Source organism: Alexandromys fortis, unplaced genomic scaffold (assembly GCF_014885135.2).
Source record: "Alexandromys fortis isolate MF-2015 unplaced genomic scaffold, M_Fortis_MF-2015_v1.1 scaffold_233, whole genome shotgun sequence".
In the NCBI taxonomy this organism is placed as follows: domain Eukaryota; kingdom Metazoa; phylum Chordata; class Mammalia; order Rodentia; family Cricetidae; genus Alexandromys; species Alexandromys fortis.
The window spans coordinates 1,596,792-1,624,133 of NW_026068146.1; the positions used below are offsets into that span (position 1 = coordinate 1,596,792).

A 27,342-nucleotide genomic window follows, 5' to 3' on the forward strand; every position below is an offset into this window, starting at 1 on the left:
TCTCCTCCCCTCCTCTCCCCTCCCTTTCTTTTCTTTCTTTCTTTCTTTGACAGGATTTTTCTGTGTAACAGCCCTGACTCTCCTGGAATTTGCTTTCAACCTGCCTCTGCCTCCCAAGTGTTGAGATTAAAGGCAAGCGCCACCACAGCCCAGCTAAGGATTTCTTATTAGGCATGGTGATGCATGTCTGTAGTCCCATCAAAGGGGAGGTTAAGACTACAGAATCATCAGTTCAAGACTAGCTTTGGTTACAACAGGTTCAGGGCTAGTGTGGACTACACAGTAAAACTCTCTCAATGCAAAGCAAATATGTAGTTAATGATTTCCTTGGCTCAAATGACCATTATGCTTTCTTTGCTTGGTAAAAATGTATTCATCAAATCATCACTAAGCATTTATTATTTGTCAGGTGTTAATACTCCGTGAGGCTTTTATTTTTGCCATGCAGAATTCACAGTATTATGAGAGAAAACTGAGAAAGTATGGTAAATTTGATGGGAACATAAGACACCTGTAGATTTGGAATGCAATTGACAATTACCTGAAAGAAGAGACATTTAAAACTGAACATAAGACTATGGTGGTGGTGGAGGTGGTGGTGGTGGTGGTGGTGGTGGTGGTGGTGGAGGTGGTGGTGGAGGAGGTGGAGGTGGGGGTGGAGGTGGAGGAGGTGGAGGTGGAGGAGGGGGAGGAGGGGGTGGGGGGGGGGGGGGGGGTGGTGGTGGGGGTGGAGGAGGTGGTGGAGGTGGTGGAGGTGGTGGTGGAGGTGGAGGTGGAGGAGGTGGAGGTGGTGGAGGTGGTGGTGGAGATGGAGGTGGTGGAGGTGGTGGTGGAGATGGAGGTGGTGGAGGTGGTGGTGGAGATGGAGGTGGTGGAGGTGGTGGTGGAGATGGAGGTGGTGGAGGTGGAGGTGGAGGAGGTGGAGGTGGTGGAGGTGGAGGTGATGGAGGAGGAGATGGAGGTGAAGGAGAAGGAGGAGGTGTGTCAAATCAAATACAAGAGAAGGAAGACAAGTACCTGGGTAGAGGAAGGGATCATGTAAACAGTCCTGAGCTAATGGTCTTCAGTGAATGGTTGGCTATTCCTAAGTACTTTTGAAACCATTCTCTTCAATGTATTGAGTTTTATTTCAATTTATTTATTTAAATATTTATCTAAAATTTAAAAATGCATTTCATTTATTGTTGAGTGTGAGAATCAGTGCCATGGCACACACGTGGAGATCAGAGGACAACTTTGGACGGTTGGTTCTCCTTTACAGAGTGGGTCGTAGTTTGACATTAAGGGCTTTTTCCCACTCAGCCATCTCACCAGCCCATCCACCTAAATTAATTAATTTTGAGCAGAATCTTCAGTATTTAGCTCTGGCTAGCTGGTCTGGGACTTGCCAAGTATACTGAATTGGGATTAAAGTTGTGTGCTAACACATCCAGCAATCCAGCAAACTTTTTCTTCTCCCTCCCTCCCTCCCTCCCTCCCTCCCCCCCCCCCTTCCTCCTTCCCTCCCTTCTTTTCTTTTTCTTTCCTTAAGCCTGGAGCTCAGTGATTCTGCTAGGTTGGCTAGCCAGTGAGTTCCTGGGGTTAGCTACATACAGCACCGTGCGTGGCATTACATGGGTTCTAGGGATCTGAACTTACGTCCTCGTGCATGGGTTCTAGGGATCTGAACTAACGTCCTCGTGCATGGGTTCTAGGGATCTGAACTAACGTCCTCGTGCATGGGTTCTAGGGATCTGAACTAACGTCCTCGTGCATGCTTGAATGGCAGGAACTTAACTGAGTCATCTCCACAGCTCCTCATTTAAAAAGTTTAAAGTTGTTGCCAGGCAGTGGTGGCATATACCTTTAATCCCAGCACTTAGGAGGCAAAGGCAGGCAGATCTCTGTGGGTTCAAGACCAGCCTTGTCTACTGAGCTAGTTCCCGGACAGCCAAGGCTATACGGAGAGACCCTGTCTTGAAAAACCAAAAACAAACAAGCAAGCAAACGAACAATTTAAAGTTATAAATTTAATTAAGTTAGAAAGTGTGCATTTTCTGCCATACTATATACTACATACATGTGTATTATATATTTATAGGCATCTTAAATGTATTTTGGTGCAAATTTCACTTTTATCTTCCTTGACAGAGCCAATCCTTATTGCCGGTCTGGTGGGCCAGATTGGGTCCAGTAAGGCTGAACTCAAATTCAAGACCTTTCTGCCTCAGCTTCCCCAGTGCTGAGGTTTTGAATGCGTACTCCACTCCTGGCTTTCAGGCTTAACCTTTATGATTTGAAGTTACTTTTTTTCTCAGTTACCTATTACAGATGGTTAAGAAAATGAAACACTGTATTTACCTGTGCTCACATTATCAGATTTCATCTGGGGCCATTTCCTTCTTACCCCAGGGCTTCCCTAGCTTTGTTCTGGTACATCTGCTGCTGCTGAACAGTTAGCTTTTGCATGCCTCAGGCATGCTACCTTTGGTTTCCAAGTACATGTTCATTGGCTATAGCTATTGGATCCACAGTTGTTCTTGGTAGTGCTAGGAATTACATGCAGGCTTTCGTGCATGCTAGGCCAGTGTTTTAAGGACCTCTCTGCCTTGGGTTCTAAAATACAGCTTGTCTTCTGGCTAACATTGTTTTCAGAGAGAAGTCCATGTTATTCTTCTGAATGTAAAAACGCTATTTTTTTTGGCTGGTTTCTTTTGGAAAGTATTATTATTATGGATTTGAAGCAACTTCACTGTGTTTTCCTTAGTGTAGTTTTTCTTTTTTTTAAATTTTAAAGTTTTAATTTATTTTTAGTTTTATCTTTTACATTTATTTGTTTATCACTAACATTGTAAATATCCTCTCATCCATTGTGGTGGAAATGTTAGTTCATTTAACTTCTGTAAATGGCACCAAGGCAGCGTATTAAAATGACAGCATCAGTACCTTTGTCTGAGCATCTGATGATACACCTGTACTGGGTAGAATAATGAGTTTTCAAGGCAGTTCACTGTAGTAGGCTAATAAATTGAGAATTATTATGTAGCTGTATAAAAGAATAAAGTGATTTTTTATCTTTAAAGTTATTTTTAGATGACTGGGTGGTGGTGGTGCTCACCTTTAATCCCAGCACTTGGGAGGCAGAGGTAGGTGGATCTCAGTGAGTTCAAGGCAACCCTGGTCTACAAAGTGAGTTTCAGGACAGCTAGGAATGTTACACAGAGAAACCCTGTCTTGAAAAAAAACAACAAAAAAATTCTTTAGATTTATTCATTTAATTTTGGTTTCTTGAGACAGTTTTCCTATGCAGCTCCTGGAACTCACTCTGTAGATCAGACTGTCCTTGAACTCAGAGATCCACCTGCCTTAGCCTCCCAAATTCCGGGATTAAAAGCGTTCCCCATCACTGCCCAGCAGATTAATTTATTTGGATTGCCTGTGTGTATGTGTGCCATGTGTGTGCCTGGTGCCCATGGAGGTCAGAAGAGGGTGTGGAATCCCTTGGAGGGGAATTGTAGGCAGTTGTAAGCTACCTGTGTGGGTGCTGGGACTAAACCTGGGTTGTTTGCAAGAGTAGCAAGTGCTCTTAACTGCTGAGCCATCTCTTCAGCTCCAGACTTGTTGATATTAAAACAGCTACATCAGATCAGGTATGGTGGTATGTGCTAGCAATCCCAGTACTACATGGAAGATACAGCCTGGAGGAGCACATGTTCAGAACCAACCAGGGATACACAGCAAGTTCAAGGCTAGCCTGAAGTACATAGTGAGATCCTGTCTCCAAGAAAAGAATAGAAAAGCTGGGGATGGGAGTGGATGGGTGGGTAGGGGATTGAGGTGTGCAGGCATGCACGTCTTTGTTTCTTGCTGGTATGGCCTTATGGTAGCAGTGTTTTTAGTAAAGTTTGGTTTTTGAATTATGGTAGTACTTTATCTATCTTTCATAGCCTACTTCTTTTATATAGCTGAAATCCTCTTCTTAGTTTAATTCTTCCTATTAACAATGTAATGTTGCAGCCGGGCAGTGGTGGCACATGAAGCAGAGGCAGGCGGATCTCTGTGAGTTCGAGACCAGCCTGGTCTACAAGAGCTAGTTCCAGGACAGGCTCCAAAAAACCACAGAGAAACCCTGTCTCGAAAAAAAAAAAAAAAAAAAAACCAAAAAAAACCCAAAACAAACAAACAAACAAAAAAAAACCAATGTAATGTTGCCTTATACATGTGGAAATTTTTGTATTTCATTTGATCCACAAAACAATACTATGAGTAGGGTTTTTTGCAGATGATATTTTTAGTTTTTCAAATGAGAATGTGTAATATTGGAAAATTATTTTATTTTTAAATATTTTGTTCCTTATCTCTTTAAGTTACTCAGTGAAAACAATGGGTCTACTGAAATGGTCTAAATCCACTAGCAAGATGAGTAAAAAACTGTGTATTATTTTGTTCTTTTTTCCTATTTCTTTGCATTGTCTGATTATTAAGAATCATTATATGCTGGACATGTCACAAGCTTTAAAACCTAGCTCTTGAAGGCAAAGGCATATGGATCTTTGAGTTCAAGGTGAATCTGGTCTACATAGTGAGTTCAGGCTAACTGGGGTCATGTAGTGATACCCTGTCACAAAAGAAGAAAAGGAGAGAAGAAAAATCACTACATGATACTTCGGTGCTTTATTTCCAGATGTTAACTCTGACAGTTGCACAATGTTTTTTAGTTCTTTATGTAATGTCTGTTGTGTGGGATGGGGAGGAATAAGGAAACAAAAAAATTCCAACAAAGGAGTTACAGAGATGTAGCTACCTAAAGCTGCCAGAAAAATGTTCTCTCAGTTTTTGTTGCCAAGAAATATCAGAGTACAATTTATTCACAAACCTAGTGCATTGAGTGAATGAGCACATGTGCTGACATTAGCTGCAAACTTTAAAATTTGAAAGTCCATGTCCTGTTACAAATAGGCCTTTGCTATTGGCCATATAGAAAAAAGGTAATTTCACAGGCATACATTTTTTTGTATTTGCATATGTTTGCTTTTGTTAAGGAGTTAGCTTATTTTCTTCTTCCAGGGTTGAGAATGCTTGCACCAAGCTTGTTCAGGCAGCTCAGATGCTTCAGGCTGACCCGTACTCAGTTCCTGCGCGGGATTACCTCATTGATGGGTCTAGGGGAATCCTCTCTGGCACATCAGACCTACTTCTCACCTTTGATGAGGCCGAGGTAGGTAATCTGAGTCCCACAGAGACCTCTCTTAGACAAAAGCTTAGTTTCAGATTGATTTTATTTTATGTGTGTGTGTATTATGTGTTTATGGGTGCCCATGGAAATCAGAAGAGTGTATCATACCCCTAGGGTTGGAGTTATAGGAAATTGTAAGCCACCTGACATGGGTGTCAAGAACCAAACTGGGGTCCGGGGTCCTGTAGGAGAGCATCATATGTTCTTGACCACTGGGTCATCTCTCCAGCTCCTAAAGCCTAATTTTAAAGATAATAATGGCAGTGGGACACCGCTCTAGAGGCAGAGGCAGGCGATTCTCTGTGAGTTCAAGGCCAATCTGGTTTATAAAGCAAGTTTCAGGGTAGCCAGGGGTACACAAAGAAATCCCGTCTTGAAAAGCAAAAAAGATAACAATGGAATCCCTGGATGATTTTTTAGAATGCTAAAATATTAAAAAGCTACATATGTCTAATGCCATTTTCTATGTACTGATCACTAATTTGACCGAGTCTTTATATTTTCAGGTTCGTAAAATCATTAGAGTTTGCAAAGGGATTTTGGAGTATCTTACAGTGGCAGAGGTAGTGGAGACTATGGAAGATTTGGTCACTTACACAAAGAATCTTGGGCCAGGTGAGCCAAAACCATTTTTTTTTCTATTAAAATCTTTATGAATTGATTGTTTTGATTCAAGAGGAAAGGCTGCTCTTCTCTTACTTACAGAAAATAGGAGATGCTGTGTTGGGCTTCTCTGTGCACAGAGCCAGAGCTGACAGTGGCTTTCTACTGAGGGTTTGTTGCTGCCCTCAGGTCTCTTACCTGCTTTCTACAAGTCCCAGCCCTGTGAGAAACATGCAGCCAGATTTGCGAGTGCTGATGGGGAAATGTCGGAAGTGCTCTTCTGTTACTGTAATGCCGAAGGCCACCCCATTCCACAGCATTCCTTTGCTGTCTGCCAGCTGGCCTGTATTCTTCATGACTTCTTAGCTGGCTAATCAGCTGCCTGCTATTATGGACTTATGCCTTAGCCCAAGGCTGTAAAAGTGTAATCAGACCTTAGAGGAGAGAAAAGCTGTTGTGGTTGAATCTCATTTGAAATGATTATTTAGCCATCTGAACATTGAATATTCAAAATATCCAGATGCCAGCATTTGATCTTATAGCTATAATATGACCTCAAGAGTCCATAAGTTACGAATAAGATTAATGGAAAGGCATATTAGGCATTTAGCTTGATGTTTATTGCTCTGTGAATTATTTTTTAATTGAAATATTGATGCTTATTTAGCTGTATCTCTCTAAAGGTTTTGAGCTTACCACACTTTCTGAGTTGTTTCTGAAGATCACCTGGAAGTGGTTTTTTTTTTTTTTTTTTTTTAATGGCTGTAGAGGTGTACTGGGGAGTGTGGCTGGGGTGTACCTGGGAGTTGTAGAGATTAACCTAGGTTTAGTGCATGCTAGGCAAGTGCTCTACCACTAGGTGACACCCTAGCTGAGACCTGTATTGTCATTCTCATAACACTGGAGAAAAGGTATGTTTTTCTCATGTAACTTTATGAAGACCCTAACAAAAATGAAGGTACTCTGCATGAAGCAGAAGCAACCTACCTTTTTGCTTCTTCTTGGTCTTCATGATCTGTGAAACATTATGAAATCCTAGGGGTAATTTGAAAATCAGAGTTTAAAGCAAAAATCATTTCACTAGCCAATAGGATGGCTCAGCTGATAAAATCACATGGCGCTGAGTCTGCTGACCGCGTTCCATCCCTAGGAGCAGAGGACTGACCCCTGCAGATTGTCTCCTGACCGCTACACATGTACTGGGCACATGTGTGTGTCCTCACATACACATACCTATAAATAAATGAATGTAATTTAAAAATCACATAGCACTTTTGAATAATAACCAAAGTAAACAAAGTTTTAACAGATTGATTCCAATACACCAGATGTTTAAAAAGCTGCCACAGCTGTACTTTTTAAAATTTCTGTTTTGTTTCTAATTTTAAGAGTTAGTATATGCTTATTTTGGATCAACTTGAATATTTCAGAAATTATTACTGAGGTAAGAATAAAACACAAGGCTTGGCAGGTACATGCATGCTGCCAAGCCTGATCTCCTGAGCTCGGTTCTCAGAACCCACGTGGTAGAAGGAGAGAAGCAACGCCTGCAAGTTAACCTTTGACCTTTATCCATAGGTGCACCATGGGACACGTATATTCTTCCAATATACAGAATGAATGAACAAAAATCAAAACACACCCTAATGCAATCCAACTCACTGTTAGAATTCTTGCATAGCACAGCACAGTAGCCAGATATACAATATGAAACCTGTATGCATACATATAGGGTTTTTCTTTAATAAATTACCTTCACTGAAAAGTATAACATTGCACAAAATGCTAGTATTGTTACAATGTCTGTCTTTAAAGAGGTAGGTAGTAAGTTTGGCGTTTTGAAGTAAGTCACGACAGATTTGGGCTGAAAAGCCCAGATTCTGGTTCATTTCACCACTCATCCTGCGTAATTTCTTCTTGTGTTCCAGGGATGACTAAGATGGCGAAAATGATTGACGAGAGACAGCAGGAGCTGACTCACCAGGAACACCGAGTGATGCTGGTGAATTCGATGAACACCGTCAAGGAGCTGCTTCCTGTCCTCATCTCAGGTACTGCTGGTGACAGGGTGAGGGAGCTGGGTGCTCTAACTGAGATGGCCGTTGCCCGTTGCTGCGTTGGTGCATACCCTTACCCAGGGCAAAGATGAGATCAAATGAATGCTGATGTAATATGTGGGCAGCAGGCAAAGGCTAAGCCCTAGAGTCATCATTTTGAATGTTCTTTTGCTTTCTTCTTTCTTAACTGCCACAAGGAAATTGCACTAAGTGTCAGTGTGTGCCAGTTCCTCATCGTTTATGCTTGTGTCATAGGCCGGTTGTGGGATCCTCACTAATTCTCAGAAGACAGCTGTATTTACATTTCATTGTCACCCTCCAGTACCTCAGTCTCAGGGGCTATGTGGGCATCTGTACACACTTGGCGTACAATCACATATAGCTACATATAAATAAAAAATTCTCTTTTAATTAATTATTTTTTTAAATTAAACTTTCTTTGTGGGTTTTTCCCCCCTTCAGGGTTTCTCTCTTATGTAGCCCTAGATATCTTGGAACTCACTATGTAGACCAGGTTAGCCTTGAATTCCCAGACATCTGCTTGTCCCTGCCTCCTGAATGCTGATATTCAGGATGTGTGCCTCCATGCCCTGATTTAAAAAAAAAACAAAAAACCTTAAAGTCAAGAAAGGAAGAAGGAAAGAAAGAAAAATAGAAAAAAAGGAAGAAAGAGAAGTCACTGATGCACACATTGAGAGAACTGGAAGATACTTCTTTGGGGCCTACCATGGTTTGGGGGCAATAGGCTACTCACAGTTTTGTTGGTGTTTTTTATTCTGTCCCAGGAGATTTTGCAGTGACTAGAGGCCATGGTGGTATCAGTGTTTTAATGATTTAAAAAGGTATTAATTACTTTTTGATTGTAGATCATCAGTGTGTGTGTTAAATTAGTTCCCTAATGACATAGTGATGCTTTCTTTACACTCTGAATTTACTTTACAGTTAAAGTCGCTGATACTGGAACTTGATCAGCAGGTTTGCAGTCTTTGTTTCTATATTCTGTTTTAGACATTAGAAGACCAAAATATGTATCTGAAGTGTGAAACATTATCTGTGAATATTACTAAGCGATAGATTAAATTCCAGGCTGATAAGATGCCTTGGACTCACACAGATGGAGGAAGATAACTGACCTCTACTTTCTACCTGTGACCTCCACAACAGTTTTGTGTTTTTGAGATAGGGTTTCTTTGTGTCCATCGTTTTGTAAAAGATCAAATTTTGATCTTTTGTTCATCTTTATAGCTATGAAGATTTTTGTTACAACCAAAAACTCAAAAAACCAAGGAATAGAAGAAGCTTTGAAAAATCGAAATTTCACTGTAGAAAAGATGAGTGCTGAAATTAATGAGATCATTCGTGTGTTACAACTCACTTCTTGGGATGAAGATGCCTGGGCCAGCAAGGTAAGTCTACTGGAGAAGAAATGATAAGAAAACTTCAAATTCTGCACTCCTGGGAGATTTTGATTGGCATCTGTCTTAGGTTTTATATTGTAACTGTGTATACCTAGGAATACACAGGTATTATGGAAACAGCTGTTCATTTGTTTTATGGGCTACTTGTCACCTTTATACATTTCCATTGTTTCAAGGTGGACTGTATAGGTATATAGGATGACTTGGTAAAAGGCTCAGTTCTCATTGGTTGGGCTGGTAGAGGACTTGGGGTATCATAGTTCCCTGGGTGGGATCATTGCTTTTTATAGGGGTGACTGTTGCCAGGTGACTTAAGAAAGACAGAGAATATGCCTCTAATTATGTATGTTATGGAAGACTTGTCCTTAGCCAACCTTTGATTAAGAGGAATGTACAGAGTAAGCTCTCAGGCTTTTTAGATGTGTTGCTTGATCATTCTGTCAATTAAAATATTGGTCTTCATATTGCTGGCTAGTTTACATATCCCTTTGCTTTCTGTAGAAACTCCCCTTGGACTCCAAAGGGAGTCCATTAAGGTGGATTCCTTTTAGAGCCTGTTGGTAGCTGTCTGGAGTTACTGCCGCTCTAGTCTACTTATTCCTCATGCAGTGGCAAAGCTTCCGGGTCTGGTTTAGACTTGCCCTAGAGAATCCCAGGATGGAGGTGTGTGTGTGTGTGTGAGTCCCCATCTCCAGGGTCTAACTTTCCCATGTATGACCCAAATTCTGTCATCAAGGTTAACAGACTAAGTGACTTCCGTTGGGTATTCATTAGAGTGTTTTCCCTCCAGGACCACATATAAGGTAAGATCACATTTGTGGGCAGACATCACCAGTCCTTCCTCCTGCTGCTTAGAAAGCTAATTTAGCGATGCACAATCAGTTAGTTTACTTTTAGCTATAACTTCATTTACAGAGGTGTTTCCTTATTGATAGCATTTCTTTAACTGTTTCTAAGATTATATTTTAAGTTTTTAATGATAAAGTCATCTTACGCCTCTGACATTTGATTTACTTTGCTTGATAACTGTCACTTCCCAATGACTTCTTTGTGCATCTTTTTTGTTGTTTTTGTTCTCTTGTTTGTTTTATTCTTTTTCTCGAGCTTAGAAGGTAAGCTTTCTCTTACCCTTTAGTTTTTTTCCGCTTAAAAAGAGAAAACGCATGTCTGTGAGGTTTTCTTGTGCTGTGTGCCGTGTCTTATTTTGTGTGCCGGTGTGTAGCACTGTGCTTGGATATGTGTCAGGACATGATTTAATGTGGAATTCTGGCCTGTGCTGGGCAGACTGACTTTGGCTCTTTTTGAAATTGGTATTTTTGACTGGGAGGCACAAAACAGAAAAGATTGCTATGGGGTTTCTGTATTTGTAAGGTGCTGTTGTCTTTTTGAGCAGGACCCTTAAGAACATTTTTTGCCTATTCTTCCCCACTTACCTCATTTGAAGGGCACATTACCAGCTGAGCTCTTGCGACGGAAGACTGGAGGTGATTATGTCTAGGTGTCTCACTATCTAGCTATTCCTGGCCTTGATATTTTGCTTTTGGAGTTGTATTGTTGAGGTTTTACCTGTAGTTAAAGTGAGTACGCTAAAGAGAGCTGTCCTGTTTACATTACCAAAGTCAAAGAGGACAAAAAGTAAAGAACAGTGATTTTTAATTTTTTAATAGTTTATTTAAATTCATTTTATGTACACTGGTGTGAAGGTGTCAGGTGCCCTGGAACTGGAGTTACAGACAGTTGTTAGCTGCCATGTGGGTGCTGGGAATTGAACCCTGGTCCTCTAGAAGAGCAGCCAGTGCTCTTAACCACTGAGCCATCTCTCCAGCCCTCATCTGAAACCTTTTTTTTAATTTTTTCTTCCCTTGAGTTGGTGACTTTCTGCATGTTCTGTTGCCTAGGCTGTGAACAGCTATAATTCAATGACTTCATGTTTCCCTAACTGAATAAACTCTTCCCTTTGCTTCTAGAGAATGAGAAACTACTAAGGAAGAACAGACATTTAACCATATTTCTTTAGTTTGAGGGAAAAATAATCTACCATTTAGTGAATATATGTTATTGAGTTTATTTTGTGCAACTGCCATCAACAAATGCTTCTTAAAAAAACAAGCGAGCAAGCTGGGCCACCGGTGTGGTGCACGCCTTTAATCCCAGCACTCGGGAGGCAGAGACAGGCAGATTTCTGTAAGTTCGAGGCCAGCCTGGTCTACAAAGTGAGTTCCAGGACAGGATCTGCCCACCCTCCCAAAAAAAGGAAGACCCAAATGAGTTTAGTGGGTTTTCAGCACTAGGATTATGGACTTAGGCAGGGTGGACAAGGGCGGTTGACCTGGTCCTTACCTTATCTTGTAGCTGTCGCTCTGGAGAAAGCTGGCTGATTAGGATGATGCAAAACTCACTTCATCGAGGGTGAGAAAAAATGGAGTTTGTTCAGCCAGATGAAGCTTAAATCCACGACATTAGAATGTCTGCCCACTTTTGTCATACACTTACTTGGTTCGGAAATTACAAAAGGATAGAAAGATGCACATGACAAGTCGCTGACAGCCTGTCACCTTCCTGCTTTACCTGGATGTCTGGATGTGATCCTGTGTGTAACTCTTCAGCAGTTATAAGAATATTTAGAAAAAGAAATTTATTTCACTCTGAAAATGGACAGTGGTAATTAGGATATTGGCTTTTTTTTTAAAAAAAAAAAAAAAAAAAAAAAAAAACAGGATTCGGAATCTTTCTTTCCTGAACTGTAAGCAGAGCATCAGCAGATCTGGGGTCTCTGTTGTGACCAGGTTCCCATTCTGTTAAATGCATAGTGTCTTTCACCACCTCTCGTCCCTCCTCAGAAGGAATTAACTTTGTCTTCCCATACTTGTTTCATGCTTCCCCACTGGTGCAGTGTTCTTCTGGAAAGTGAAGGTTCCTCTAGGAAAGTGGGGGAAGAAAGTAAGTGGAACAAATTTTTGGTAAAAATACATCTTCTGAATAAGTTCAGAGTTTGGCGAGACAATGCACAGTTGAATAGCATACCTGTTATACCTACATTCAACTTGCAAATTCACACATTTAAGAATAACTTTAAACACCTCATTTCTATTGAAAGTAAAAATTACCCCTTGACTCAACAGTCATCTTAACAGTGATAATTAAAGTGAAACCAGATTTTTTTTCCTGGAACAACATTATGACTCAAAGGAATTTGAGTTAAACACAATTCTTATTCTACTCTGCAAATTTGGAATTCTATACTTAATGTTTTAAAAATTATTTATATTACTTGTATCTTGATATATGTTGGGACTTGAGAGAAAAGTACAATCTTTTCATTGCTAAGATCTTCTGAGCCTTCTAGAGGTAGCATTTCACGCTGAGTCATTAGATGCTCTGGTCCCCAGTTGGTTATGGTGCTGAGTGTCCTGCTGGGGTCAGGCTGGCGATGGGTGACAGTGACTAGGACGTCTTCCACATAAGATCACTCTACTTCTTACCGCAGAAGGTAACACTGATTAGATTGTGCTGTCCTGTAACACCCTCACTTCAGACCCTTGGGACTTAAGGGTTGAATTTTTTGATTATTTAAAAAAGATCAGGTTACACATAAACATAAAACATTTCTTTTTGAGTGTTCTCAAGTTTTGGTTTAGAGTAAGAAATTTATTTCACTCTGAAAATGGACAGTGGTAATTAGGATATTGGCTTTTTTTTTTTTTTTTTTTTAAACAGGATTCATTAGAGTAAGAAATTTATCTATAGGAGTTTGGCTAAATACTTTAACTGAGGCATTTGTGGTGTTTTGTTTACTGCTCAAGGAGGAAATCCTCAAATGCTAAAGGAGTCGGTGTTTTCCTGTCTGATCAAGGATATCTTTAGCTGGCCCATCTGTAAGTGTGCTCACAGTGGGCTTAGGTGCTTAGAGTTGTGAAGCTTTTTGACAGGGGAGATACCCAAGTGAGAGAAGGTGGCTATCTAAAGACTTAGGACAAGGCAACTTTCTCATAGGTCAGTCTGTTCTTTCCTGAACTATCTTTATTCACAACATTGGAATGGTGCTTATAGAAATGTGAGCAGAAGAAAGTGGAATGGGGATATGAGTGTTTGCAGAAGAAAAAAAAGAAGGCTGGGCAATATTTTCCATGTTTAAAGTTATATATACACCCATACATACACATGTAGCTTCAAACTGGCTTCTAGTCACAATGCTAGGGACTCGTTCACATCATGTCTGCTGCTAGTGCACGGATGTTACTCATGACAGGATTCTGTTGATTTCATCATAAATACTGCCCTTTAAAATGCAGCTGAGATTCCACAGAGATAAAAATAGATAGGATTATTAGCTGCTCTGCTCCAAAAAGAATTTAAGGAGGTTTTTAAAGTGATATAAACCTTTATGACTGTCTAAATCACTTTCTTTAAAAACCAGAGGGATAGAGAGATGACTCCAAGGATAAAGGCACCTGTGACCTTGTCTGATGATGTGAGTTTGATCCCTGGAACCCACAGTGTCAGAGAGAATTGACTCCAGTAAACTGTTCTCTGACCTTTACACATGTGCTATGGCACACTCTCACACACCCACACACCCACACACTCACCCACCCACACACACACAAAATAAAACAACAACAAAAACCAACCTAGAAACTAACTGAAATTCCCAGTTTTAAAAAATGCAGCTTCAGGACTGGAGCGATGGCTCAGAGGTTACACTGAGTGCTCTTCCAGAGGACCCAGGTTCAATTCCCAGCACCCACATGGCAGCTCACAGCTGTCTGTGGCTCCAGTGCTAGTGGATCTGATGCCCTCTTCTGGTCTCCACAGGGCACTAATCCTGCACATATTGCAGAATAACAAAAGATTGCAGATTTATCCCACGTTTACCATCGGTTCAGGGTAGGGGAAATGAGCATCTGCTGATTTTAATTTCCTGGTGTTGTCAGATCTACTCAGAAGAAAATTGCTCTCTTCCTGGGAATCATATTCTGTCTTCCTGTGAAGGGGCCATGTGAACTGATTCGAGAAAAAGGAGCGATCTTTGTGGATGCTGCATAGAGCAAGCTCGTTTCCCACTGTACTTCAAACCACTTTGGGATATTGGGGGATGAAAGCAGTCATTAATGTTAGTGCCCATTGTGAGCTCGATTCTGGAGCTTCTCCTGTGAGGAGTAGTGACTGGACTGACAAGGTGGAGGTCTGCTGACTGCTGCAGAAGGCTTATGGCATATTTGTTAACTCTTTAGGAAAAAACAAACAAAACCAAACCGAGATCTTTTTTTATTTGATTGTTTGTTTTTTGAAACAGGGTTTCTCTGTAGCTTTGGTGCCTGTCTCTTGTCTCTTGTAGACCAGGCTGGCCTCGAATTCACAGAGATCCACCTGCCTCTGCCTCTTGAGTGCTGGGATTAAAGACATGCGCCATTACTGCCAGGCTTTTTATTTATTTATTTATTTAGTGGCCAAACCGAGTTCTGTGTAATATAAAATAAGAGGTTGGAGTCAGCAGACTTAAGATCAAATCATAAGAGTGATTCCCTTTTTCTTAATTTGTAAAAGTACATTTAAACCTGAGATTCAGTGAAGTATTTGAGGGAACATGGCTAGAACAATGTATTATGCAGGAAACCAAAGTTACCTTCCTAGTCAGTAGCCTTTACTGCTAAATTAGCGCGAAAGTGTGTCTGACATTTCAAAATAGGTCATTTTCTTTAGAATTTAGAGTTTGAAATGTAGATAAATGTCTGTTGGTTTTCTCACCAAAATAAAAGTATAACTGTGGGGTGGTGATGGTGCACATCTTTTGATCCCAACACTCCAGAAGCAGAGGTGGGTGGATCTCTGTGAGTTCGAGACCAGCCTGATCTACTGAGCGAGTTCTAGGACAGCCAGGGCTACACAAAGAAGCCCTGTCTCGAAAAACAAAAACAAATAGAAAGTATTACAGAAATGTTTATGAAATTTCTTTTAAATTTCCCATTGACACAGTCCTCTTTTCCAAGCTATACACATATTTCCTGAAAGAAAGAACATATCTACACCTAGACAGTTTATTAAATCTTATAACTTATGTTAAATGCTAAAAATTGTCCTGTTAGTTCCTTGAGGACAGAAATTACCCAACAGTCTTAAAAAGATAGCCATTTGGGCCTTTATTATTTGAAACTCAGCTCTGTGTTTTTCTGGGGGCAAGCTTTGCTGTAAAAATTAACGTACAACAAAGGGGAGAAAAGAAACAGATTTACACATCATTAGCAACTTACCTAAAGATACTACTCTCCTATTTTACTATTTATAAATGGACTTTGGACCAGATCGTCATGATGCTGCCTTGTCTTGGTAGCTATCATAATTCCATGTAACTTGGTAACTTTTACACCCCTACTCATCCCCATAGCTTAGTTCACCTTTTTGTTGCTGTGGCTGAGCCTACAGTTAGAATGAGAGCTTTTCCTCTCTTTCTAGATGGGAGAGAAAGGAATCCTAAAGTGGAGAGTCTGTTTTCTGAGTAGGTATTTTGGAAATTCTATAGTCCACCTGCTGCTGATTAAACCTGCGAACAGTGCTCCTTCTCTGTGTTAGTGGTGGCTCTTGGAGTTGGAAATCGGAGTGTGCTTGGTGCCTCCTTGTGGAAGCCTGATGGTACAACACTGTAGGATTGGAAATTGAAGAAGGCTGGGGATGGGGCACTGCCTAGAATTTTAGAGGTTAACATGCTTTGATGGGCTGACTCTCTTGAGAGTCAGTCCTCTAGGGCAAAAAGGAGAGAGATTGTTTTTTAAGACGCCAAATGCAGACTTAAGAGATGGACAGCCTAGGGCCAGTTGTAGTAGCACACACCTTTAATCCCAGAATTTGTGAGGTAGGAACAGAGGCAGGCAAATCATTGCGATGCCAATCTGGGATTACATAATGAGTTCCAGGGAAGCTATACACAGTTATACCTGAGAGACAGACAGGGACAGACAGTGGGTGGGGAAACAGAGACAGAGAGACAGTGTATCACACTGCCAATTCTAAAGATTGGCACATAGATGTTTGTTATATTGTTATTTGTATTAAAAATTTATTAATCTGGGAGTGGTGCCATATACTTTTAATTGGGAAATTTCTGTGAGTTCAAGGCCAGCCTGGTCTACATGTCAAGTTCTGGACACCAGAACTACACAATGAGACCCCCCTCAAATTCTCCTTATTGGTTGTTTCCTACCTACACCTATATATATCCTGGGAGAGTCTATGTTGGCTTTATGCTTATTGTCATGAATCCTGGCTATGAGCAGTACATTGAGATCCATGTATTAGGGATGACAAGTGATTGAAGGATGGGAAGGAAGTGATAGCAGGGAAGACCAGCAGTGTGCTTTCTTCATGGACGACTTTTAGTGGTTTATTCTGAGAGCCAAAACAAAATGATTACATTAACACCTTCTATTTATTTTATTTCAATAAGTAATTCTAAGTTTTTAAAAATTAATTATATATAATGAAACATCATCCTGTGTGTGTGCGCGTGCACGTGCATTTCAAAACAAGAAGTAAAAGAACTGTGCTTTGCGGCACCATATACTACTGGGGCTGCCTGAAGCAGGGAGGACTCTGGAAGGCTTCAGCTGACGGCTGTTGGCTACTGAAAGGCTGATAACGAAGCATGAGGCCCGGGGCTTTGTTCTGCAGAAGACATTAGACATTGTTTGACTTTATGCAGTTTTTTAAAAGTTTTTGCAGTTTTAGCAATGGAGACACAGGAGGCAGGGTAGAATTAACTGGAGATTTGCATGCAAGATGTTGCATTTTGACAGACACAGGAATTGTGGTGTTTTGAGATTATTTTAAGGCTGTTACAGGACTGCCTTAGCTGCTGTGTGTTAGTGTTGTAACTCCCTCTCTGTAAAAAAATGAGAGACCAAGATATAAAACAGACAAAATAACCGGGGTTTCTCTTCCAAAGGACACTGAAGCTATGAAGAGAGCGCTGGCGTCCATAGATTCCAAACTGAATCAAGCCAAAGGTTGGCTCCGTGACCCCAATGCCTCCCCAGGTAACCTGCAGTTCTTCTTTCCTGAACAATAAAGAGCTGAAATACAAGCAAATGAAGGAAAGGAATGAACCCTTTTATAATCTCAGCATCCTGAGGTAGTTGTTACACCCCACCAGAATTCCCAGTAACTGAAACCGTTGACAGAAGTTTCTGTCCCGCCTGGTCCCACAGCTGTTCAGTCCCAGAGAAACACACAGAGGTCTATATTAATCATAAACTGGTTGGCCTATTAGCTCAGGCTTCTTATTAACTTTTATAACTTATATTAGCCCATAGTTCTTGTCTGTGTTAGCCACGTGGCTTGGTACCTTTTTCAGTGAGGCAGTCTCATCTTGTTTCCTCTGCATCTGGGTAATGGCTGCAGACACATCTTTCCTCTTATCAGAATTCTCCTGTTCTCATTGTCCCGCCTCTACTTTCTGCCTGGCTACTGGCCAATCAGCATTTTATTAAACAAGTACAAGAAACAAATCTTTACAGGGTAAAACCATTGTCCCACAGCATGAAACATTCCTAGGTGCTAAGGGATGAAGGTACAGGCTTTATCACCTCTTGCCATGAAATAATAAAGCTAAGTTGCCATTCTTTGAAAGATTCTTCACGCATCCCCTCAATCAAAAGTAATTATTGTGAATAAAAGCTCTTTTTTGCTAGTTCAGGTTGGGCAGACTACCATTTATGTTAGCAAAGTAATTAGTTAAGCAGATTGTATAGTGATGCCTATAAGAATGGTAGAATGAAGTTGACTATATAAAGACAAGACCCAAGTAGGTTATTGATCTTGGCTTTTCTAATTTAATCTTTATTCTACTTTAGATTGTTTGAACAAATGGGAAAAACCTAATGGAAGTTGGAGGTGCCAAGCACTGTGAAATGACTAGATTCTTTGCTCATTGTCCACATTCTTACCTCAGGCCACTTCACATTTCTGAGCAGATATCGTGCCCAATACCTTTTCCAGCAGGGCCTGTGGTTAAAACCTCACTTCATGGTTGGGAGGCACTGCATGGCTTTTAGCTGTCAGACAGAAGGCTTTCTATCACTTGTCTGTTTAAGTCAACCATTCCTTCATGAATGAAATGACTTGTAAAGTAACCTCTCTGAATAATTGATGTGCCTACAATGTAGATATTGAATATCTTACCATTCTAGGGGATGCTGGTGAGCAGGCCATCAGGCAGATCTTAGAAGAAGCTGGAAAAGTTGGTGAACTTTGTGCAGGCAAGGAACGCAGGGAGATCCTAGGAACCTGCAAAATGCTAGGACAGATGACTGACCAAGTGGCTGACCTCCGAGCCAGGTAAGGTTCCTCTGCTTTGCTCAGACAGTAGTGAACAACTCACTCCTCATGAGGTCATTCAGGGTATTAGCAAGTCCATGCCAGTTTTTCTGAATTGTCTTTTGCTGAAAATAGAACTGTAAACTATAAAGACTAATAAAGTTAGAGCTTATTTTGTAATTGATTTTTTTTTAAAAAAAAGTTTTTAGTGAGAGTTTTTATGAAGAATAAGGGCAGAGTTGAAATCTGACCAGGTTAATTATACTTTATAAAAGATGGATGGTAGAAAGAAACATCAAAGAGCGACAACAGGACTGGAGATTCATCTCACTTGGTAGAAAGCTTGCTTAGTATGCGTGATCCCATCACCAGGCGCGAAATGAAAACCTTGAATCCTAGAACTCAGGACATAGTGGCAGGAGGATCACTGTCATCCTCAGCTACCTATTGAATTGAAGGTCACCCTGAGACACTTGAGATAATGCTTTTTCATTTTGTGTTAAAATTTATTTTATCCCTAAGAGAGACATACATAGATCTAATCTATATGGGAAGTAGAAAAAGACAAGATCTCCTGCGTAAACTGGGAGCATGGGGAACATGGGAGAGAGTTGAAGGGGAGAGGGGAGGAAGGGGAGAAGATAAAATATATATAGCTCAATAAAACATAAAAAATTTAAAAATTGTTAATATTTTATTATTTTGTATATATACCTATATTCTCTGAGCCATCTCACAGACTCTTGTAATTTGTTTTTTAACCTTTCTTTTACTCTTCACAAGCCTTTGATTCCTCTAGCCCCAAATAAGTACACTTAGTTTGCTATTGAAAAAACTCAGGAGAATGTAGATTTAAAAAAAAATAATCATTTATGCAGTTGATGAAAATATTATAGACATTGAGAGGATTAAATTGTGTTTAAATCTAGTGTAGATGAAGTTTAATTTTGCTTTGAGAATGTCCTGAAACTTCTTGCTCATATCATAGACAACAGCACGGCAACCCCCACACGCTCCACACCACTCCAGACCCCCACACGCTCCACACCACTCTACTTGGCCCAAAGTACTCACATCCAGCTGTAGACTGTAAAAGCACTTCTTTTGGACCAACACAAAAGTTTTATTCTTGGGAAACTGTTCCTTTCCCCCTAAAACAATGCAGAATCCTGTATATAGTAGGCATTCTTTTTGTGGCATTGCAGATGTAGAAGCCCCCGGGCCTTCAGAGGTGCATTTGGAGGGGGAGGGAACAACTTAGATGTGGTCTCATGGCTCTTAGTGAACCTGTTTCCTGTTGAGAAGCAGCCTTCTTTGTCAGAAGCATGCCAAGAACTTTGCAGAAAGGAGAAAAGAAGTTTTGTTCCCCTTTGGAAAAATGCCAGTGCAGTTTGACAAGATTCTTGGCTCTTCTAATTTTTCATTGCTGGCTCTTTGGTCTGTAGGCCTTTCACAGTGTGGCAGGCAATTTTCATTTGGAATTCTCAAAAACATAGTTGTGAATATAAGAAAAGAATGAGATGATTGTATGGGAGAGTATCCTAATCTGTCAAGAGAAAAGGCTAGACCAGAGATCAGTAACTATGGCCCTGCTTCATACCAGAGCCTGTGTTATCCTCTCATAGTAGAAGACTAGAAGACCATCTCTTCCCATGGTTTTTCTTATGCACCCAGCTGCATTATCCTTTTGATGCTGAGGCATAGCAACTCTTTCTTCATTGATATTCAGGCTTCTAGGTTTTAAGAATATATTTTATCTGTGTAGAACTCAAAGCTTTTTAGTTTGAATTTGGCCCATATATATTCTTACCTTTTTACAGTTAAACCATATATCAGAAATATTCCTCCTAACTAATTACTATATTTGAATGAGATAAAAGAAACCATGGGCAGTATTTCCTCAGTCTTTTGTTTTCCTGTCAGCTGTGGGAAGGCCTCAGGTGTGAGAAAAAGGCTTACGTATGCTCCTGGCGCTGCATTTCGGGGGCTCATCGCCTTCAGTGTTAGTGTAGAAGGGTTTCCAAAAAGAGGGCAAAGGGGTTGAGCAAGTGTGACGCTCCTTAGAAGCTGTGTAAAAAGTCAGACCTCACAGCACCCTGGCTCTGTAATTCCACTGCAGTGAGGGATAGAAAGGCACATTCCTGGGGCTCACTGTCCAAGCAGCCTGGCTTAATCAGCAAGTTCTAGACCAGCGAGAGACCCTGTGTCACAAACATCACCTGGACACAAACACGCACGTGTACACACACACAGAAGAAGCTCAGTTTGGGCTGGAGACATGCTTCATGGGTGACAGCACTGGCTGCTGTTTCAGAGGACCCAGGTTCAGTTCCTAGCACCACACCTTATAACTATCTGCAGCTCTAGTTCCAGAGGATTCAGTGCCCTTTCTGACCTCTGCAGGCACTGCACACATGGTGCACAGACACATGCAGACAAAACACCATATACACCAAGTAAGAATAAATGACATCTCAAAAAAGAATTTTTTTTGTTTTGTTTTGTTTTTTGTTTTTCGAGACAGGGTTTCTCTGTGTAACTTTGGATCCTGTCCTGGAACTAGCTCTTGTAGACCCACTGAAAAGATTTTTTTTGGGGGGAGGGAAAGATAGGTAATAGATTCATTTTACTGTTAAGGAGGCAAGGATGTTTTGGAGTTTTTCCTAAAGTTAGAAGCTCAGATTGGGATGAATCATGCTATTCCTTAAAATGATAAAATTATCACACTGATGATTGGCTTTACTAGCCTAAATGGATTAAAATAATCCAAGTTTGTAAAAAGATGGCAAGTCTCGCTTTGTGTCCTAGAAACTCTGTTAAGGGACTGATCTCTACCCGGTCCCATAGTGTTTTTGCAGTAGTAGAATACCATTTCTGAGAGAAGGAACTATACCAGTTCTCTAAGGACTTCAGGAAACAGCGTGGTTTTGTTCCTCAGTACTAACTCCTTACATAGTAATGGAAGGTACACATTGATATTATCACTGGGGCTGAAGAGATGGCTCACAGTTCAGAGTATTCACTGCCCTTCCAGAGGACCCAGGTTTAATTCCCAGCACTCATGTGGCAGCTCCCAGCTGTCTGTAACTCCAGTTTCTAAGGGATCTGACACCCTCACATAGACATACATGCAGGAAAACACCAAAGCACATAAAACAGAAAGAAAATGAAGAGAAAGAGAGAACTCAGGAGATACGTCACAGTGCACATTTCTTGCTTGCCGTGTCTCAGAAATCCCTACGTCAGACCTGCTTCTAAAGTCTGTCCACCTGATGCCCTCAAAAATGAAAGCTATTAGCCAGGTGGTGCGGTGCATGGTCTTTAATCCCGTCACTCTGGAGACAGAGGCAGGTTGATCTCTGTGAGTTCGAGTCCAGCCTGGTCTACAAAGAATTTCAGGACAGCCACAGCTACACAGAGAAACCCTGTCTTGAACCACTCCCTCCCCACAAAAAAGATTGTTAGGTTCATTGTATTAGTGATGATAGCTTATTTACATTAGTACTTTATAAACGTGTTCTCAAAGTGTTTTCAGGTATATTTTTTCTTTCCCATTTTTTTCTTTTTCTTTTTCTTTCTGCAACACCCCTCTCTCTACCTCCCCGAGCTGCGAATTAAACTCAGGATCTCAGAAATTCAGGCAAGCTGCCTACAACTGTGAGCCATACCTCAACCCTGATGTATATTACCTCCTTTTTCTCTTCTCAGTGCTGGGGATCAAACCCTTATGCTGTCTATCACTGAACTAATTGTGCATTTCCTGTCAAAGTATGTTATTTTGATAGGTGAAGTACTTTGTTAAATAAACAGGGCAAATACTGTATTGTTACTTACCTTCATTTTATGTAATTTTAATTTTATAAATAAAAAAGAGAAGCTGCCAGGTATGGTGACACACTCTCAGTAGTTGGGAAGCACAGACAGGTGCCTTTCTGAGAATTTGAGGCCAGCCTGGTCCAGATAGTGAGTTCCAAATAGGCAGCACCCATCTCAAAACAAACAAACAACACCCCCCCATCCCCCCCCAAAATTCTAAAGCCCAAGAATGTTAAACATTAGAACAAAATTCCCACAGGGGTCAAAAAGTCAGGATTTAGAGAAACAGATCTAATTGGTTTCACTCTGGTATATTCTCTCATGCTTAAAAAATTTATTAAAATATACTTATTGAGCCGGACGGTGGTGGCGCACGCCTTTAATCCCAGCACTTGGGAGGCAGAGGCAGGCGGATCTTTGTGAGTTCGAGGCCAGCCTGATCTACAAGAGCTACAAGAGCTAGCTCCAAAGCTACAGAGAAACCCTGTCTTGAAAAACCAGTATATATATATGAAATATATATATATTTGAAATATATATATTTGAAATAATAATTGAACTTATTCTGAAATAATTTTAACATACGATTCCCTATAAACAAGACAAATTAATGGGCTATTTATTTCTGAAGCACACACTATCCTATAGTAACAAATCCCTCTGTAACAGTAAGATCTCCAGCAAATTTTCCTGCTGCAATTTATGTTTGGTTATGTAGTCAAGAATAATTATCAATTTTGCTAACCTGGCTTTCAAGTCATTAAATAGTTTCCTAAAACTGATGTGATTTGGACATGGTGTCACATGCTTGTAATTCTAGCACTTGGTAAGAAGAACCTGGAAGATGAGGTGTTCAAAGCTAGCTATAGTTACATAAGACCTGGTTTCAAACAACAAAACAGAATAAAAACATGTTTTTGAAAGCAAAAGAGAAAGTAGGTGGGTGGATGTTTTTCCTTTCTTCAGTTTTCTGGGGAAATCGAGAAAGACACAACGCTAATAAAATGACGTATTTGTTATTAAGTATCTGAGAGGATATAATGACAAATCTGTCATTCTGAGCAGAGGACAAGGAGCCTCGCCAGTGGCCATGCAGAAGGCTCAGCAGGTGTCTCAGGGTCTAGACGTGCTCACCGCCAAAGTGGAAAATGCAGCTCGAAAGCTGGAAGCCATGACAAACTCAAAGCAGAGTATTGCCAAGAAGATTGATGCTGCCCAGGTGAGGCCCATTCTCAGTAGGGACAGGCTGGAGAAGAGAAGACGGGTTCTTAATGTCCCTTATCTCTTCCTACACTGCCCTTTGCCCTCGTCTACTGTGGGTAGGTAGTGGATGCTCCTCAGTGAAGACCGATTCCCAGTAGTTTCCTGGGGTAACACCTGCACCATCTTAGGTGTAACTCGTGTTTGTCTACAGTTTGAATTAAAGATCTTAATTTTCAGAACTTCAGCTAGTTAAAAGATCTCTGAATGACAGAATCCTAGATCTCGAAACCATTTCCTGTCTTAGAATTCTCTACTGTATTAGGTCATAGTGGTGTTCAGATTTAGGGCTCGACTCTATGTAAAACAACTTTCAAGCGTTTTACAAACATAAATGCTTGAAGACTGGGGAAAAAAAAGGGATATTTTATTCTTTTTTGTTTTTGTTAATTTTTTTTTCAGTTTTCAGTTTGGTTGTCAAACACAGGGCCTTGTGCAAGTTACTTAAGCACTGTATAATTGAGCTAAAATTCCAGCCTGAGAATTATTTTATTTATTTTAAAAATAATTTACTTATTTTTATCTTATGTGCATTGGTGTTTTGCCTGCCTGTATATCTTTGTGAGGGTGTCAGATTTGGAGTTTTAAACAGGTGGATGCTGGGAATTGAACCCAGCCCATCTTCTTAACCAGCCCCTGAGAATTATTTTAATGGAAATCAACATGGCTGGTAACACAGCTCAGTGGTAGGAGTGTTTGGCTAGGTTTGATCCCCAATATTTGGGGTGGTGGGGGATATGACATGATGGTACGCAGAAAAGATGAGTGATTTGATGTTACCTGAGCTAGTAACGTGTGGAACAATTAGAATTAGCACTCTAAAGTGATTACCATTATGCTGTGTGACCACTTGAGAGCTATTTCTGATGGATTTGTAAGTTTTGATGTGGTTCATGAGTAGACGACATTGTCCACTTCGGTGTGTATGTAGAATTGGCTTGCAGATCCAAACGGTGGACCTGAAGGAGAAGAACAGATTCGAGGGGCTTTGGCGGAAGCGCGGAAGATTGCAGAATTGTGTGATGATCCCAAGGAGAGAGATGACATCCTACGCTCCCTTGGAGAGATAGCCGCTCTGACCTCTAAATTGGGAGATTTACGAAGACAGTATGTATTTAATTTCTTAGTCAAAAATGAGTAATTCTCACCTCCCATTCTCCCTTTCTTCTATTTTAGGAGCATGTTGAGTTGAATCCACATAGGTTAAATGACATCTAACCCCCAAATGTAGATCCTTGGACCCTATCTCAGACATGATGTATGGTAAATGCTTGTGGGATCTCCATAGGCTAAATATGTTAGTGATATGGCTAGGTCAGATGTTGCCTCTGGTATCAGTGCTGTAACTGAAGTTGATTTAATAACTTGTTAGTGATCATAGTTTTAAATGAGACCATTAGCCTGATGAGAATTCATTTTCAAGCTCTATTTTCATTGTTTCTAAAGTAGGACTTTGCTTGCTTTGTTTGTTACTTGTCTGTCCTAGACACAGGGAAAATCATTGTTGTAGTGAGCCATGAAAAGACTCCTGCGTGTGTATGTGATCAGGACAGGAAGCATTCTTTTCTCCCTTCACTAGCACTGTGATTTCTCGAGTAGCAATTATATAAAGGATTCTTCAATTACATTTCCTGGATGATCGTTCCTATAATAACATCCTTGCTTCAGCTTCCTTTCTTAAAGATTTTCCTCATGCCTACTCTGACTATATGGAAAAGAGTTACCCTTTTGTTCTGACAAAGATATTGCTCTTGTAAAATAACAGCTAAACAGCACCATGGACTGGCAATATAGTTCAGTTGGTCGAGTTCTTGTGCAGGCTCCTGGGCTTGATTGCAAGCTTTGTATAAAACAAGGCATGGCAGATGATGTCTATAATCACAGAAACTGGGAGGTAGAGCCAGGAAGATCAGAAGTTCAAACTCCCCTGTGGCTCCACCATGAATTTGAGATCCTATCTGAAGAAACCAAGCCAAACTAAACCAAACTAAGCCATATCAGCCCCATGCTGTACCTAGGATGTAAGAATGGTAGTCCGAGTTGGGTGCCTTGTCCTCCCTCACTGGTCCATGTGTGTCTCCCAGAATAATTGCTTTATCCAAGGGTATGTTCTCTGAGAGCTAGAGAAGGACAGGTCTTGGTCAAGGATATCGTATAGTGACTGCACTCCCCGGCCAGCCTCTCAACGTGTTTCAGAGTGTTAAAGAAGGGAACGATGGCAAAGAACAAATGGTTGTCTTTTCTGACACAGACCTGCAGCACCATTCTCTAAGAATAACCATAGTCATATTCCACTTCTTCCATTTAACTTATGTGGTCTCTTTCTGTTCTTCTGTGAGAAAATGCCTCTTTTCATCTTCCAAAGTAAGGGATTCATTATTATCTTCTGACAAAGAGGGCACTGCTGACTAAGAAACCATAAAAGCAGAGACTATGAATTCCTAGTACCTAACACAATCCATTGCATAGATAGATACTTGCGAATATTTTTTAGATGACAAAGAGATAACTAGCGGAGATAACAGTAGACCTTCATGTGTGGCCACTAATGCTGTCATCATAGTTAACACTGTAACATGAGTAGACGTGTACATAACCTGGCAACAAAACTAGTCATGTGAAAACCGTGGTAAACACCTCCTTTGTCTAGCTTTGGAAGATGGGAGGTTAGAGAAAATTAAAATAATAAAGAAGTTTTTAAAATTAGTTTATTCTGACAGATGGGTTGATATTTTTGTTTTTATAGACGAAGCAGATGAAGGTACTCTTCTGTGATTGAGTAGTCTCACAATATAAAATTGATCAGATTCTTTATATTTGCTCTTTCTTTCTTAAATTGTTACTTACTTTATGTTTTATGGCTGTGTTGTGTGCATGCATGTTTGTGTACCACATGCATGCCTGGTGCTTACAGAGGCCAGAAGAGGCTGTTGAATCTGGAACTGGAGCTGTCACAAATGGTTGTGAGCCACCACGTGGGTGCTGGGGATTGAACCTGGATTCTCTGAAAGAGCAGCTAATCCTTATAACTGCTGAGCCATTTTTTTCTGTCCTGCTTTTTTGTTTTCTTAATGGTTAGAATCACATCTTTTGGGTCAATTTCTATTCTTGAGACATAACATGATTATTTTTTTAAATTTTTGTGTGGCTACATTTGTTTAGGTTCTTTGGCTGCAAGGAACTGGATTGAGAATATGTAGTGACATCTAATGGAACCACAGCTTGACTGTGGCCAAGTCTACTAGTAACTAGAAGCCCCCATGTCCCCGTTCAGCATCTTAGTTGTCGGATGGGTCCTGTATGTCTGTCTTTTACTCGTTTTTTTCCACGTCACTTGGGCCTTCTACCTTTGGTTTGACAAACCAAACCCCAGGCTTAACATGATTGTCTAGCTCCAGAGCCACTACTGGTTGACTTTGACAATGTTTTTGAAGTGTGGACCAATGATTACTTGAAAATTTTGTTTAAAATATGTACCCTTACCCCATTCTAGATATAATTTATCAAAGTCTCTTTTGATGACCAATTTAACTATCAGTACCTAAAAATAGAATCCCATTTTACTTCTATTTACACTGTACTTAGAGAAACACTAGAATCTAATTGCATGTAATTTGTGACTGCAGGTGTGTTGTCTTTGAGTAGAAACCCCCAGTTCAGTTAG

At 40.5% G+C, this 27,342-nt stretch overlaps 1 protein-coding gene across 2 annotated transcripts in view; it reads left to right on the forward strand.

Moving 5' to 3' along the window:
- Vcl (vinculin) overlaps positions 1-27,342 on the forward strand; it is a 93,265-nt gene that overhangs the window by 41,278 nt on the left and 24,645 nt on the right. For both annotated transcript variants that reach the window (XM_050127041.1, XM_050127043.1), the window contains exons 3-10: positions 5,047-5,197; positions 5,722-5,830; positions 7,747-7,869; positions 9,121-9,281; positions 17,233-17,323; positions 18,476-18,623; positions 23,484-23,637; positions 24,610-24,785. In XM_050127041.1, coding sequence (XP_049982998.1) covers positions 5,047-5,197; positions 5,722-5,830; positions 7,747-7,869; positions 9,121-9,281; positions 17,233-17,323; positions 18,476-18,623; positions 23,484-23,637; positions 24,610-24,785 — 1,113 coding nt within the window. The remainder of the gene's footprint in view (positions 1-5,046; positions 5,198-5,721; positions 5,831-7,746; positions 7,870-9,120; positions 9,282-17,232; positions 17,324-18,475; positions 18,624-23,483; positions 23,638-24,609; positions 24,786-27,342) is intronic.